This window comes from Nesoenas mayeri (genome assembly GCF_963082525.1).
Source record: "Nesoenas mayeri genome assembly, chromosome: 3".
Taxonomy (NCBI): Eukaryota; Metazoa; Chordata; class Aves; order Columbiformes; family Columbidae; genus Nesoenas; species Nesoenas mayeri.
The window spans coordinates 46604373-46621432 of record NC_137544.1 but is presented as its reverse complement, the minus strand read 5'-3'; the positions used below and the strand labels follow the sequence as shown (position 1 = coordinate 46621432).

The 17060-nt window shown below is 42.5% G+C and overlaps 1 protein-coding gene across 1 annotated transcript in view; it reads right to left on the bottom strand.

The window, feature by feature from the left end:
- The window catches only part of CRYBG1 (crystallin beta-gamma domain containing 1), a gene marked incomplete at both ends in the record, with an annotated part of 63122 nt that overhangs the window by 26179 nt on the left and 19883 nt on the right, over window positions 1–17060 (bottom strand). Inside the window, 8 exons of the mRNA XM_080342280.1 lie at window positions 236–375; window positions 1361–1523; window positions 2897–3015; window positions 3123–3170; window positions 5756–5932; window positions 6025–7453; window positions 7877–7927; window positions 13027–14519. Of these exons, the coding sequence (XP_080198406.1) occupies window positions 236–375; window positions 1361–1523; window positions 2897–3015; window positions 3123–3170; window positions 5756–5932; window positions 6025–7453; window positions 7877–7927; window positions 13027–14519 (3620 nt within the window). The remainder of the gene's footprint in view (window positions 1–235; window positions 376–1360; window positions 1524–2896; window positions 3016–3122; window positions 3171–5755; window positions 5933–6024; window positions 7454–7876; window positions 7928–13026; window positions 14520–17060) is intronic.

The window sequence follows — 17060 nt, the reverse complement described above, 5'->3', positions numbered from 1 at the left end:
GTCTTTACCACATGCCAACAGAAGAAAAACTGGCTCCAACACAAAACATTTTAAGAGGTCAGACTCTTCAAGGGTGAAGCATTACAATGATGTACTAATGCTACTGTCAACAAATGCTACCAAAATATAGGACTAGAATAAATATAGTCTGCTTGCATGTCTGATAGGTGTAACTAATAGTTTAAAACAAATTCCTTTCATAGCAGTACACAGTCATGCAGAACTACGCACTTACATGCCCCAGTGTACTTTGATAGAACAAGTCTTCTGAGTGGTGCCAAACACCCCGATTTCTTCAGTGTCGTCAAAAAAGGAAGTCACGATTCCTAACCCTTCAGGTTCTGTATACAAATCAATTCGGCAAACCCTGTAATCCTGAAAAATTAAGATTGCCATAATCACTTAATCTGTGCTGCAAGTTCTGTAATTAATATGGATAACTAAATCAGTTTTGAAACACCTGTTTATTTTAAATTATTTCCCCTGTTGTCAATTACTACTGCTATTAGATACTTATAATAGAAGCATAACTAGGCCAGTCTGCCTGTATCTGTCTGGACTAAGACCATCTCTAGGACTAGGTCCATCTCTAACCAACATTTACGTTGCCTACTTTTTGCCATCTAGGAATGCATCTTTTTTAATCAGTTAACATTCCCTCTAGCAAATTAAATCCTAATATAACACCAAGCAAGCCATTCTTGAAGAGAACTGCAATTTAAACAAGAACTGTAGTTACAAGCAATATATATTCTTCTTTTTTCCTTTACTAGTCAAACAACTTTATAGCTCATGCTTGTTGAGGCAGCCTGCAAAGGTGACTACTTAATAGTAGGTTAAAAGTGCATGTAGGAAGGCTGTTCCACCATATGTGAAACTCCCTGGTATGTCTGTGCATACAGGGCTATTTTTTGAGTATCACACAAGGTTTGGTGTTTGAAATTAAAGTTCATGTGGAGTATAAATTCAGTTTATATAAAAAAAAAGAAAAAAAACCCAAACATACATGCTTTTGAAAATAGGAGTGTGGAATTACTGATGGTTTTCAGGGATGTTTTTCAGGAGAGACTGACCAGGCTAAAAATCATAAGCTGTACAAGTTTTTCTTTAGAACAGACTCCAAAAATCACACTTTTTTTTCCCCTGCCCTGGCCTTCCAGTGGATGTTACCATAATCCCCACTGTGCAAACCCGCCCCCCCCATTTTTGATTAAAAAAGAAATTCAATGTGGAAGATTGTTTCCTACATTTACAACTCATGTTACATTTGTGTCCTAATACAGCAGTCACTCTTTGTATCGTATAAAACACCACCAAACATTAAGATCTATATAAAATTTTCTTTACTTATATTACTTGCCTTAACAACATGTCTTATTGAACCAATCACTGCAGGCTTTAGGGATTTGCATTCATTTTGCTCTTCAGAAGTACCTGCACCCCAAATATCTGGGAGTTCCAGCTCTCCTTCTTCCAAGGGAATAGAGGGGCCTTCAAAATTTGGTTTCTCATAGAGTATCCAGCTTAAAATAATAATAGTAAAAACAATCTCATTTTTAATGGTGCTTTATCAAATGCGATTTACAAAAATCATGCTCCCATTCAACAAATCCTTGCACAAGAAGTATTATTTCCAGACCCTTCCCACCACCTCAGTACAGCTTATGTGCCCAACACCGTTGACACAACCCATTTCTGGTCTCTGTGATACTTTTAAAAGCCATGATAACAACCAAAGATGCCTACTGCTGACTTGGTAATTTCATCAAAAACTCCTCCACCTTTTTAAATTGATGACTTGGGGCAGCAAGACTACTCTGTCTACGAACACCAGACTCTTGCATAAGATACTAATCAGAACCAATCTGCAGGTTAGAAAATGTTGACACTGCAGACTTCTACATCATGAATAAACAGACAAGCTACTTGGATGCTGTGAACAGCAGCCTGGAGTTCCACAGGGGCTGGTGTACATGTACCAAAGGATGATAAGACTGCTCAGAAGAACAACACAACTTAACTTTTAATGGCAGGCTCGAATATATAACTCTATAAAAGTACATCCATCTGCAAATACACCTTCCCGCCTCCACTCCGTGCTCTCAGTTAAAGTGGGGGGGAAAACAAACAAAACGCAGTCCCCTAGTCCCTGCTGGAAAAGATACCTGGTTCACACAGACCAGAAGATTTTCATTCCAGTTTTCTGAAGCCAAATAGCAATTGGTGTGCTTCCCAGCACCTCCTACTGCCGCTAGCCCATGTTTCCGCAGCGTACTATCAGATCATTACTTTTGAGAACCTGCTATTTGACTGTATTATAGTCTGGCCACAACTTAACTTGCCACCTATCCACACCAGTAATGACTGTTCTGCTAATGTGACAAAGAATGTAGGAGATTAACTTGTTTTGAATTACCTGTAGACAATCTAGTTTTTAGAGAAAAATCCCCCCTGGACTTAACAGAGAAAATGTTCAATTATCTCTACAGCATCACTTCATACCTTTGGACACAGAATTAATCTTCTGTATCCAAACCCATGTCAGACCTGGCTTTCAAATCCTTTGCCAGCCTTTAAGCCCAATCCAAATACTATGCAAAAACCCATAAAGGGAGGAGCAGTCAGACAGCAGCATAGGTGGACAGAATCTGCCGTTTCATCTCACCTGGTGAAATGTTGCATCCCTCCCCATATGGTAACACTCACTCAATTAGTCAGCAAAATACACTTCCTGGCCCAAAACTTCTTATTGCAGAGAAATGCCACATTTCTTGCTCGTAAGTGTCTACACTACATGACCACTTGCAAGGCAGACTTACTGTGAATTACATGCTGGTTCTTTTTCAAAAAGATTTTTGGATAGACCAGTGATAAAGAGTAAAAATTCATCTCTTACCATCCTCTGATGACTTTAACTAAAATTGTTGGTGACAGAACCCATGAACTGCAATCCAGAACATCATGGAAAACTTCAATACCATCCTTTTGATAGTCTGACTCACAGTATATCACCAGCTATGTTAAAAAAACAAACAAACAAAATCAAAACCCAAATATATAATTTCATCTTGCTATGCTTTAAACATACAGAGGAGCAATAAAGATAATAAAATTGATCTTACCTTGCCAGGTCGGGGATTGATTTTACTTTGTCCATTTCTTGAAAGTGCCTAGGAGACAGTGGGGAGAGCAAAGTCACAAAACAAACTCCCAAACCAAAAATGTATTCAATAAAGATGCTCAGCTATAAAAAAGAGCCAGTGAAACAAAACAAAAATTAGTTTGAATAGTAAAAAACACTTCAACTACACCTACTTACTGCTTCAATTCCTTTTTCCTCCTGAAAATCAGTATTTTGCTACAAAAGTAAAAATTTGCACACTTAAAAAAAAAAAAACAAAACACCAAACCAAAACAACTTCAAATTATAATCTGATGCCAGCTAACCTCAGGCTTGAAATGCTTTAAAATCCTGACGATCAGCTTCCTATATATTCCAGGAGTTTCATACCAAGAGACTACTTAAAAAACTGGCATTAATACAGTACATGTTCTACAATTATAAAGATATTACTGAAGATTTTTATGTGTGGTAACCACAAAGCATGAAATAATTTTGAAAGAATTTATGAAAACACTTGAGGAGGCATGATGGTGTGTACATGTATGAACTAATTAGCATAGTGAATTTTGTGCTGAACACCTTGTAACAAGAGAGGTTTCTTCAAAAAACATGAGACTGACTAAAAATGCTGAGAATAAATAAAACACATTGAGCTAAACAAAATCCAAAGCAACATTGAAGTCAGGGGTAAATTACATGATATAGAACATATGGGAAAATTGAGGTTGCATCACATCACCTTAAAACAAATGAAGTGTTTTAATTGTGTGTTTGGTTTCCTAGCAGGCACTAGAGTGCTCATTCTGGGACACGGTTCTGCTCTTCACAGAATCACAGAATGTTAGGGATTGGAAGGGACCTCAAAAGATCATCTAGTCCAATTCCCCCGTCGGAGCAGGAACACAAACAAAAAAACACAAAGAGATTCTGCCCCTAAATAGGTTACGTGCAAGGAACTAACGCAAACGTATCATTCAGCATGCAGCACAGGCAGTGGTCTCAGGACAGATTTCCTAAGCACCACCAGATTTTTATAGGCATCATCCAGACATGCTGAAGCATGACTGTTTTTTTTAACCTGTGCTCCAATGCCAGTCACAACTTGCTCTGAGTTTTAAGGAATGCCAAAGCCATTGTTTTGGGCTGCCCTTACTCTTTTCTTTCACACTGCCCATTAGGCACCGCATCACTGCTTCTTAGTCAGTGGAAGATGCACACAATATACAAACATTTTCGGTTCCTGTCTAACTTGAGCAAAACACTTCAGAGTCAGCAACAGCACTGCAGTAGTCCTGGAACCTAACAGAGCCTAACGGGCTTCTCTCAAGAGCAGTCTTACGTGTGTACATACCCCCTTGCCTTACCAGGCCCCCACACTACTGAAAAATTGAAAACCACTCAGGGATAACATTTTAAGGGATAATACTTTAAGTAGCCAAAAAAAAAAAAAAAATCAGTACTAGTCATTTAGCTTTAAACTCAGGTTTTGAAATCCAAGCAGGACCATCCAGAGTAAGAAAGGCCCTTTAGCTGACAGCATAAGTCTACACCACTGCAAATAACCTCCCCAATTTTCACCCCCACACTCATTAAAAAACTTCACAAAAAAGGAAAATCTACATCCTCAAAATGGCAAAGTAGCATGGGTGATTTCCTTCTGCAAGGTGAAATAGAAAAGAGTTATTTCTACCACTACCCCACCCTTTTAATAAAACTGTAACACCAGATAACTATTAGCTTTGGAGAAATATTTCTCAAACTTCTTATACACTGTTTCAGTTCCACACATCACGTTAATGTGGCTAATAAACTCTAGAGATTATATTTCTTCCCACGCTTCTTAGATCTCCTGATTATAGTTTTCCTCTCAGGTAACGGTAAGGGCCCACATCAACAGAAACAACAGGTACTATAAGACATCGGTTCATCGTTTTCAAAATAGAAATTACAAAGTTATCCTACATTAGGGTAAAGTTGCCTTGAAGGGAAAATGCAGGTCTGCCTTCACTCACGATGAAAAGATGCTCATAATCAGTCAAAAGAACAGCCCTCCACTGTAGCAGCACTTTCAATAATCACTACTATCAACTCCTTAAAGTGTTCTTAAATAACACATATTTTCTATCAAATGCATGGGAAGAGCAGGAATGAAAACGGAAGGCTAAGTTTGCCCTGTTACTTGTTTTAACAGTGCAATGGCTGAACGTCTTACTGGAAAAGGAGAGATATTACTGTCAGCAGAAGAAGCAGGGACAAGGTTTCTGGAGTTCATAGAACACATTCTACTCATCTACAACAAAAAATAAAGTGAGCATGAGATTTGTTACACAAATAATACAAAATCAAGTACGAAGACATATTCAAACACACACTTTCAATTAATATCTGTCAAGAGTCTCAAAATAAGGGCACTGTGAGGAAACATAATCATGTTAATAAATGCCATCTCCTTTTCACGTGTAGACAACATCAGATGAAACTCATATCATACCTACATTCATCTCTAAGTATTTGTAATCTATGTATGTCCCTAAGAGGAGAAAAGAAACCAAACAATGTATGCATAGTGTCTATAGAAAATCAAAAAGCTAGATAGCTTTCCATGCAGATTTTAAACTACACAATACTTACATCCACATCTAATAAACCAGCAGGGACATTTGCTTCATATCTGTTTGGCCCTAACCAGCTGGAGAAACCTTTCTCAGGGTTCCCATAGTTGGGCATTTGTAAGCTTAGTTCTTTTTTCACACCATCTCCTTGCAGGTACTTCTCCACAAAACTTGGAAACTTCATATCTGAAAGAGACTGAATTGCAAAATCAAAATTAACAGTCAGTCATCAATATTAACAGTAGACAAAATTTTACATGGTTGCATTTCATGAATGATCTTTATTACCTCAGACTTTTGAGACATGCTGAATGGCCCAGAAGCATCTTGTGGTAGAGGAGGCATCCCTGAGGAGTCAGCTGTAAAACCTGTTGCAGTGTTATTTACTGAAGCGACAGAAGGATTTAAAAACTTTTCTTTGGCCAGCAAGCTTGAGAAGAGGGAGCTTTTTTCAAGCCGAGATCTCTTAATTTCACCATCTACACCATCACCGTTCTCCTTTCCATTTATTTCCTGAGGGAAGGCAGGTTCCTCTCTACTACATGACTGCAGGGCTTTGAATATGATGCTTTGCTCTGCTGATGCACGCTTGGGCCTGACTCTGGCTATCGTTTCCAGGCTTTGCATTTTCATTTGTTGGGTCGGTAACAGATCCTGTACTTTTTCCCTCCTCATTCCCAAACCAAAAGTAAAAACACTAGGATCAAATACTTTCTCTAAGTTGTCTTCATGAATGGGAGGCATTGCGAAGTGGGGTGCTGGGGACTTGGGAAGCTTTGCCCTTTTTTTTTTCTGGGGTAAACAAACCGAGCTGTCCAAGTTTTTTATTGTTTCTGCAAACTTCTTCATGTCAGATGGGGAATCAAAAACGCTATCGTCTTCAGCAGATCCATTACAAGTTTGGCCCGGGCTCTTTGGTATATTGGTGTTGTCTTGACTGCTGTCATCACATTGCAGTTCTGCAAGGCTCAAATCTCCTGGCTTTGCCTTTGTATCTCCATTTTCAATCTTCCTAAATGCTGACCTAGAAACCTGATGAGATGGTAGAGGATATTTATCATCAGCGCAAGCTGATAAAACTTCTGTGTTTGGCAGTATCTTTTCTTCATTTTTGTGGAATTCTGAGCTTGTGTTGTTTCTTTGGTGGGAAGTATCTTGAGCATTTTCACTTTTAGTAGGCGAGTGCAACGACAGTTTAAAAGGTAAACTTTCTTTTTTAGCTGTGGTTAATTCTGGATCAGGTTGCTTCACAGAGACACTACCAGCATCAATTTTGCTGTTTTGGTTAAAAAGGGATATTGCAGCTTTTACTTTGAGTTCTGTGGTCTTCCCAACATCCCCATGAGAAGCAGAGCCTTCTTCATTTTTGCCTTTTAATTCTGCAGTGCTTTCTTTCTCTAGTATGCCATTCTCAAATAACTTCTGGCGACTGCTTTGCTTATTTAATGTTTTATCAGGCTGTTCACTTTCCTTCGGTTGTTTTCCAAATTTTAGCTTCGCTCTGCCCACAAATGTGCTTGGTACAGTACTACTTTTTGAAGCAGGGATGTCAGTAGGCTTCTGGTTAGCGCATTTATTTTCAAACAAGGAAATTTTGTTGGCAATGTTGCTGTTAGTTCTATTAACTGGTTTTTCAAGAGTATCTTGCTCACTTTCTAAACTGTCTTGATTCGTAGATGCTTTAAAATTCAGCTCTACACTCTTCGGTTTGGCTGGACTATGGGAGGCAAAGCAATACAGAGTTACATCTTTGATTAATCTTGGAAAGACTGTAACAACTTTGAAAACAATAAGATGTAGCATTCTAACGAAATTTTCCATAGTCATATTCAGTTTACGTTTTGGTATCTCAAAAGGAATTAACTAAAAAAGGAGTAACTACACCACCAACAAGAAGAAAATTAATCATTCAAAAGGAGAATACATTTCAAACATGTATGTAGTTCTTTAATGCTCAGTACAACAAAAAGCACAGCAGCCTACAGTATCTGCAATTGAGGTGGAGAATTTACTTATGAAAGACACTAAAATTTAATAGTGAATAGCAGAATAAATTATATGCATGCAATTCCCTACAGAGTTTAGGAAACAAATAGCAATTCATTAAGGTGATAATGAGTTGGTTAACATTTGAATATACCTCTCCAAGAAGTTTTGAAGACATCTGCCCAGATTATTTGCAGCCCTTACACTGCAGAGGCAACCTTAAATCGAGTGGAAGACCTCTGCTGGCCTCATTAGGGCTGGTGGAAAAGGTAACTGTCCCCAACCACTGCATCACCACTTAGCTAAGCAAACACCATGTGTGAGGACCCTACCTTCAGGTAAAGTCAGCTAACAAACTGTGTAAGCCAACCCTGTTGATTTTACAACAGTTGAGTCAGGAGACACTTGTAGAACTTCTCTGTTAGTGTGGATACAGAAGCACGTACAAGTACATAGCACATGGTGCTCATGCACAAGAGCAGATGGCTGATGACATGTGGCTGAGGGTTTTAAGCCTCTGAATACCTATACCCAGGAAAAATCATCCATGTCACTTGCTACTGAAGGAACAGCACGAATAGCTGGGAAGATGCAGAGGACACATCTTCAAAATTTACCAGTGAGATATCAGCAGCGTCAGTCAGCCCACCATCACCTCAAAGGCACACCTGTTCTCCACAGAGAAATCTGGAGATTCCTCAGCAATGGAAGAATAGGCAGAAAAAGCACTTCATGAAAACTGATGGTGGTGGGAGAGAAAAGAAACAATAATAGCTTGCAGCAATGATCTCCAGAGCCTATCAGTCAACGGATGGTTCTGGTATTTAAGTGCTTTCTTTTTTACCTGCACAAACTGTGTTCACTGAGCTCTTAGACAGCTCTCTAGCCCAAGAAAGAAGCATGAGGTAAAAGTTAACATCAACACCACAAAACCTGAGACCACTCCTTTCTCCTCTTCCTCAAGAAATCCATCCCAAGTAAGAAAGTAAACTCTACTAAAGCACGACTTGTACAAGTTTATTTTCTTGGGAAAAGCATGAGGAACAAACTTACTGAAATAAGAGAAGGAACCCCATATCAGCTGCCTAAGAATCTATATAGAAAGCAACTGTTGAAATCACCATGTCTTTTCGGAGAGAACTTTACAACAGCGCTCACTGTAACCACCAGCCTGCTCACATTGATTCACAACTGGAAGGTTCTTAGGAAGGACAAGTGATCAATAAAAAAGGAAATAATAAGCTTAAAAAGGACTGGCCATACTTCAGGTAGGAACTAATAAAACACACTTAGAAAATCTAAGTCTAGAAACAGAAAAAAATTATTCCTGAAAGGGGGAAGGAAAGTAGGGAGGGAACTATCACACCACACAAAATTAAATATATTCAGATCCTACTTTTCACTTGCAGTAAGACTGTTTTTCCTAAACTTTTCAAAGTTATTTTTTTCTATGACTTTTCTTTTTTGGAAAATGAATATAAGTTGCAAGGGATCTCTAAAGGCCAGCTAGTCCAACTTCCTGCTCAAAACAGGGACAGCTTCAAAGTTAGATCACGTTGCTGAAGGCTTTGTCTAACCAAGTTCTGAGTACCTCTAAGGGTCAAGATCTCACAACCTTACTAGGGAAGCATTGCAGCAGGTCAGCCACTGCCACTGTGAATTATTTTTCCCTTATATCCCACTGAAACTTCACTGTTGCAACTTGGAACCACAACCATTGCCCCTTCACCACACACCTGGGATGAATCTGGTTCTGCCTTCTCTGTAATACCTCTACAAGTAGACAGAGGTGTTTGGGGTCTACCCATATCCCTTTCACCACGGTTGAACAAATCGAGCTGCTTCAGCTTCTCCTCATACATGGTATGATCCAGTGCCACTACCTTCTTAATGGCTTACCACTGGACTCATTCCAATTGTGAACATCTCTCTTGTACCAGCAGAAGAGAGCTGGAAGAGAAGTGAGAGGTACAATTCGACATAATGCCCCAGATGCAGCCTTATAAGCCCCAAGTATCTTCTCTTTTGACCTGCTTAGCTGTGCTCCTGCCAATGTAGCCCTGCACAGGCTTGGCCTTCATCTGCTACAAACACGGACTACTGACACATGCTGAATTTGCTCTTCACCAGGACCCTTCATGTCCTTTTCTGAACAGAAGAAGGCACTTACCCTCTCCTTCTACCTGTATTTTCAAGAGGTATTGCTACCAGCCTCGTTACCTTAACCAACTCACTTCCATACCACCTTTTTGTCAATGTCACTTGCGCTTCTTGTGTATTTCAACATAACATATATCTTCCTAATAAAATCCGTATTTCCCTCCGTGCCTTGACACAAGCAAGTGTAATGGTTAACACTGATAGTTATCAGCCCCACCTAAAACCTCTTTTAAATTAACAGCTAACACCTCAAAGGTATAGTTTCAAAGTTTGCAAATTTACACAGAAACAACCACTTTAGCACTTTGCATTTTACATTCTGCGGTATTCCTGCACAGCAGCAGCAGAAAAAACAGCTGAGACTGAAGAGCAATACAAAGCTCAGCCCTGGAGCTCCATCCAGTACAGCTGGCCTCTTCTAATTTTTTCATTACTACTAAGAAATATTTATTTTATATACAGCCAAAAGATACGTCTTATTGCAAGAACAGTCTCTTCAAGCTTGTTTCAAAGGAGATGTTGTTTGAGTATCCTTTAGGCCTGCCCTCTAGCATGGGGGAAAAACATTGAAAGATGGATTCAGCAGTAAAAACACTTTCTTACGAACAGCCCAATGTGGCTGATCCCTACCACCCACTGCTAATCTGCAATGCCAGGAACAAGCCAGCACAAGAGAAATACTGATGTCCCTCTCTTTGGTTACACCTGTGGAAGCCAGCAGTTAAACCTCTCCCAGAACAGTCATACATGGAAGGTGAGTCACAGAGCTTAAGCATCCTGTCCAAAGGACCATGTCAATCACGTTAACCGATGCCAAAAAACATTGATGCCAAAACATCCGATTGAGGTGAGCAAAGAAAAACAGCACGTTAACAGAGGAGAATAATTCAACAAGTGGGCATAAATGCAAAGGCAACTACAAAACCATGTCTGAACATCAAATATGACAACTGAAGCCAAGTTTTCCGCTAAGCACATAAAAGTAACTACTGCCTGAGGTTTTATTTGCTGATTAAGATGTACCATCAACCTCAGTTTAGTCTCAAACCTGACAGATTTCCCTTTCAAAAGCTAGAAGCAAAGTATCCCGTGACTTCCAAATTGCCCAGTATACAGACATAAAAGGAGAAAAGAAAGAAAATGCTATCATAACTTGCAGGGAACCAGACAACCTGACTTCTTCTAAAATTGTTTCTAAAGAAACTTGATTCCCAGAATTGGCACAATGTCATTAGCAAGACACATTACTCATTTTTAACTAAAAGCTACTTTGATTATACTAAATCCACCTTATAGGAGATAAATGAATCTGTGAGTAAACAAGTATTTTTCAACCTGAAAGAGATTCATGTGAAGAATCGAGCAAGAATTTTTTTAATCCTTGAAAATGGAAAAGTTATCTGTTCTCTAGTTCAAAGCAATAACAAGAGAACAAAAACACACCTTCTTCTAATAATTGCACCATCTTTTCCTTTCCCATTTTACAACAGCTTAATCCATATCCAGGTTTATAGTTCACATAGTCTGATGAATGACTGCAAATTATACCAGACGATCTGATCATATCAATTTGTCTGGCTAAAGAAAAGTGTGTGGTGCTGTGCAATGACAGCTCTCAGATGTATCAGGAACCCTGATACACAACACAGTGGTCCCCACCCAGGGCTAAAGTTCCTATAGCAGCAGATAAGGCCAAGACACAGAGCACCACATACCCCAGAAAATCAGGTGAAACAGAATAAGCTGTTCATTCATTAAATCTGCCAGAAACTATACTTGTCTATTACTTTACGGGTACAGCAGAAGATAATTCACTGTACAGCAAGCCATGGAGATACCAAGAAAAACAAAATCTAGATATGCAAGCATTTATAAACTTCATCATCATTAATGACTGCAACACAAAGAAAAAAATATGAAAGTTACCCTTCCTTTGAATTTGTGAAGACAGAGAACTTCGGGTTTGTAATCTATACTGCCCAATGGCAAAGCATCACCACATACAAAACCACCACAATTTAATTTTCAGTACTAGATGCTTTTAATTCAGTTACGAATGAGTAAATCAGATGTACAGTATTACGAATCGTGCACAGGACATTGCTCCTAATGCTACTATGCTTCTCACATGTGGGATGCATAGCTGGAAATGTATGTGTTTCTTAAGCCATAATGTTGAACCTTCAAATCCCCCTACCACAACTGAATGACAACACTTGATGTACTTCAGGTGGACCTATAGGACTCAATGTACTCTGACACCTATAAATGAATGTATCGGAATGAGGAAAGTAATAATGGACAGAATATTGCTGTGACAATCAAACAACAGAAATGATAAATGTAATAAAACGATTCACTACAGAAGAGAACACACTAAAATCCAGGAAATCAATTGCTGGACTCATTCTAGTGATTACAGTTATAAACACATCCACTTCTTTATAATGCTAAGTAAAGCACCAATCACCTCTGTTGACAGATGACAATGTCTTTGAGTGTAAAACCAAATCCTGCAAACTGTATAATATATAATTCTACAAATGCCTGATGTCATTCACATGCATAAAAACTTACATGACTCATCCTGCACATACTTATGAAAGCAACTATACATATTCAAATTTCAAATCATATGATTTGAAGTATTGAGTTCTACATTGCATCCTATGTTTCTTCATAAAATAACAGCAGAACTTATGTTGTTTCAAAGAACAACTTGAAACATTCCTTATTCAATGATTTTCATATAGAACGTCTTCCACCATATCCTCAGCTAGTTACAGACGGCAAAACTACGTTAAGATCAATGACAGCTGAATTAATCTGAGCAATAACGAGGGCACTGATGGTGATGACAGAGTAGCTTTTATGTATGTTAATTTATTCCATATAATGGTATTGACATATAAAGAAACTCCATGCCTAAAAAAAAGGAAAATATTTTTCTAACACATGTAAACTAAAATGCTTGTCAAGTGATAAATGTAATTATGATTTTTTTTTTTTTTAAAAGGGCAGTTCTTAACTGAAAATAACCTAGATAGAGAAAAGATACATGGCTAGTATTCCTACAGAATCCTAAACACAGATGCAAGCAAAATTACAGATACAGGATAAGGTAAACTGGTTTATGTTACTTACAGGCTAATCTTTGTCATGACTGTTCTGGAAGCATCCAAACTCTTCAGCTTTGAGCTGTCTAAATCAGAATTTGTCTGTCTCTCAGCTGACATACACAAGTCTCCATTTTTAATCCCATCAGTACGCAAGAAAGCTCTTCCATCCGAACCATTACCAGGTTTTACTGCCTTGGTCTCATTCTTGCCTTCAGCAAACACCAAGGCAGTGTCTTCTGTCTTATCAGACAAAGAAACTTTGGGAGATTCCAAGCTGTCTTCCCCAAAAGCCACAGGTATAGTTCCCTTTTCCACTGAAGTTCTTTTTGTCATTGGGTTACTCTCCGGTGATGGTAAAGGTTGCCTTTTTGAGGAGTTATCTTTTACGTGACCCTTCAAACCAGTAGGGGAAATGGGGACAGCATCTGACTGATTCTTTTTATATGATCTTCTCCTTGCTGGGGTTGCGTTTGAGATCTGCTGCTTGCCTTTGTCAGCTTCAGTTTTAGATGCCCCTTTGTGAGCAGATCCAACTTTTAGGTCCTGATTATTACCTGGGGAAGAGGAATTCCTTTCAGGAGTCTGTTGCGCAGACTTCGCTTTTCTTTCTGAGTTTATTATCTTGTCTGAGAACACCTCGGAAGGGACATCATCCTCAAAAACAGACTCTTCTCTCGCAGTAGTGTCAGTCTGGTTTCTCTCTCCATTTGGAATGTCACTAGATGACTGAGATTTTCTCCTTTTTCCAGATCTTTTATTAGCAGCTTTTTTATCCATTGTGTCCGAGTCACTACAATTTTCTTCTGATGTAACAGTTACAGGTTCATTAAGGAGTTCATCTGTTTTTCTTAGATAGATATCAACTGTTAACACTCTAGCAGAATGCGTGTGTTCACTCGTTGCAGATTCCAAGTCGTATGGCAAATCCTTTGGTTTTGCATGCCCAGGCTCCTCAGACACCCACGTGTTCACGAGCTCCTTGTGGCTTAAGATACTCTTTTCTAAGTCTTCACTAGACAAATTTCTCAGGCTTTTAATGAAATCCGGAGTTGTAGAATTATTTATATCTGTGACAGATTCTTGAGTCTCCAGTTCTGGGGTTTCCACATTCAGGTTACCCTCACAGAAAGCGTTTTTAATGGTTTCACTGCTGCCACTCCAATCTGCTGACCACCCACTGTCAGAAGAGGCTCCCCTACTACTCCATTCTGAAACGGTATCGTGATACGGCAGTCCTGCTTCCCTACTGAAATTATATTCCTGTGTCTCAGAAACAGCACTCACGTTTCTCACTTGCTTCTGTACTTGAGGAGCTTCACATACATCCTTTAGGTGCCTACAGTATACCGGCTGCACTCTGTGAGGTGAAATCGACCTCTCCCTTTTCTCACGAGAAGTGTGTTCCAGTGAACTTTTGACAGTTTTCCTTTTCCCTGTACCAAAAAAATTTCCAAGTCTTTCCAAAACTGGTTTCTTTCTATTCTCGTCTCTGGAAGAATCTGGAAATTGTGAGGTGGACTATAAAAACAAACAAACAAACAAACAAACAAACATTTGGTTAGTGTCAAAATTGTCTCTGCAATACATTTGTTTGCATTAGCACCACCTATAAATTAAAAGGACACAGTGAATGAGAACAAAACAACTTACTGAACAACACTGGCTCTCAAAAAAAGAACTACAAAAAGGAAACCCTCAAAAAACAATTAAAATCCCAAGATCTTTCTGTATGTTTTTGCCTGTGCTTGTTTGCAAGTACGCTCATCTTGCCTTACAATACCAACATTATGTCCCAAATCTCAAACTTTTGCACAACTAGTTAACGTCACCCAGAATAACACAGGAAACCTTGGTGTCTGCAAGACTGGGGACAACCTGCTTGGTCAAAATCTTCCTTACAAAAACAAGAGCGGGGAGTTTAACCTACTCTCCACATTGGCTAAATAAGTTTTGACACTTGTGCTGGTAGAGAATAGTTTCAAGGGTGTAAGCTGCATTACAATTCATACATTTCTCATTAATGAAGTCAAATAAATACTTGGCTTGTGCTTTGGGATAGAAAACCAAGAACTATAAAAGCCACTGCATCAGTCAATGTGCATTACTGGGTCAAACACTGCCCTGGATTACTCCTGGTGAAGTTTTCTCTTATAACTTCTAATTAACATGGTAAACAGGAAACATGCAACAGCGTTGCCGAGTATACATACACATTTGCATTTTAATACATTAGCACTTTTTACGTGCCGGTACGATGAATACTTGTTTTGAGATGTCCATTTCAAAACACCGCCAGTATTTCCTACTCCGGCGGACCCGACCTCCCGAGGAGAGCACGTTTTAAACTTGTGTTTAGGTTTTTTTTTTTCTGCAGATGCCGCGACCGCCTGCCCAGAGTCCAGGAGTTTCTACGCTGGTCGAGCGCCAGCCCGGGCGGCGCTGAAGCCCCTACGCCCCCCGCCGCGGGGCCGACACGGCTCCCCTCCCGCCGCCGCCTCCTTCCCCGCGGAGTCGGCTACGGAGTACGGGCCCAGCCGCTGATGCCGGGCCGGAACCACCTCAGCACCCGCCACCCTGCGCGGCCCGCGCGTTACCTCCCACCCCCTGCAAGCTGCCGCCGTCCTTCCCCGGCCCTGAACGGAACGAGCGGGCGGAAAGAACCGCGGCGGGCTTGACCCGCACCGCATCCTCGCCCGGCTCCGCAGGTGCGGGCGCCTCGTCGCCTCGCCTTCCCGCCCGGGGCCCCGCCAACGGCCCCGACACTCACCGCCCGGCCCGGCGCAGTCCGGCGGTCCCCGCGCGGCGCTGCCCCACACGCACCGCGCCGCTACCCGCCCGGCTGCCCCGGCGCCAGCTGTCTGGGCGCTCCGCCTCCGCCCGCCCCCGCAGCGCGCCCCGGCCCGCCCCGAGCCACCGCCCCGGCCGCGGGCAGCGGCTCTACCTGGCCGCGCCACTTCCCTCGGCGGCGGAGGGTGGGAGGCGAAGGCTGACGGGCAGCGGGAAGCGCGGGAAAGAGGGCGCCCTCGGTCACGGGCGAGGCCGTCGAGGGGGCAACGGAGCGCGAGTGGGCGCCGCATCCCGTACGTGCCCCAGCAGCCCGCGCTGCGGCGGCTTCCTCGTTATTGAGGGCAAAACGCCGCCGCGGGCAAAACCGGCGAACTTTTGATGTTGAGGGAGAAGCGCCAAAGACTGAAGGCGGGCAGGCACGCCGCCTGGCTGCAGTGAGGCTGCCCGGCGCGACGCAGCGCCTGGGCCGGGAGAGGAGCAGCACTCTCCCTTCGCCAGGGCTAGGGGAAGGGGAAGGGGCGGCGCGGCCCGCGGGCACCGGTTTGCCTCCGGCCGCCCCATGCGCAGTGCGCGCTCCGGCTGCCAGGGGGCGCTGTCTTCCCGACGGCTCCGGGGCGCGGGGGGTGTGCGTGGGAGGGTCAGCCCGACCTCCCCTGGCCCCGACCTCCCCTGTCCGGGCGGGGGTGCTGAGCGCCAGCAAGCGCCCGGGAGTAGGCGTCGCTCTCCCCGGCCCCGCGGCAGGGCCTGCGCAGGTAGGCATGCTGGGGCTGGCACCGCCCGGCGGCTGGGGCCCGTGTGGGAGATGTCGGTTCAAAGCCCCGCGGGGAGATGAACCCGCATTTTCCACCTCGCAACGGCGGGGCCGGCGGGCGCGGCTGGCTGCCGTCTGTGCCCGCCGCCTCGGCCTGCCCCTGGCGCGCCGCCAGCCCGCCCGGGCCCCGGCTGCAGGGCAGCGGGGCGGTTCCCCCCGGCCCGCCCGCCCCGTCACCGGCCGGGGCGGCGTGAGAATGGCTTCGCGGCCTAATGGTGCCGGCGCTCTCCCTGGGCATTCAATTAGTATTTAATGTTTAATGAATGCTAAACTAAGTCCTCTTCTAATTAACGCTTAATTACTTATATGAAGTGGAACAGCTTCGACAGGAAGGACCACGCAGGTCTCACTCGGGCGCGTTCGAGAGCTCTGCGCGGGGGCGGGAGAGACACCGGGTCAGCCCGCCCGCGGCTGGACGGGCGGCCCGGCCCGCGGCCTGCCTGACCCTCTGGCTGTTGAAG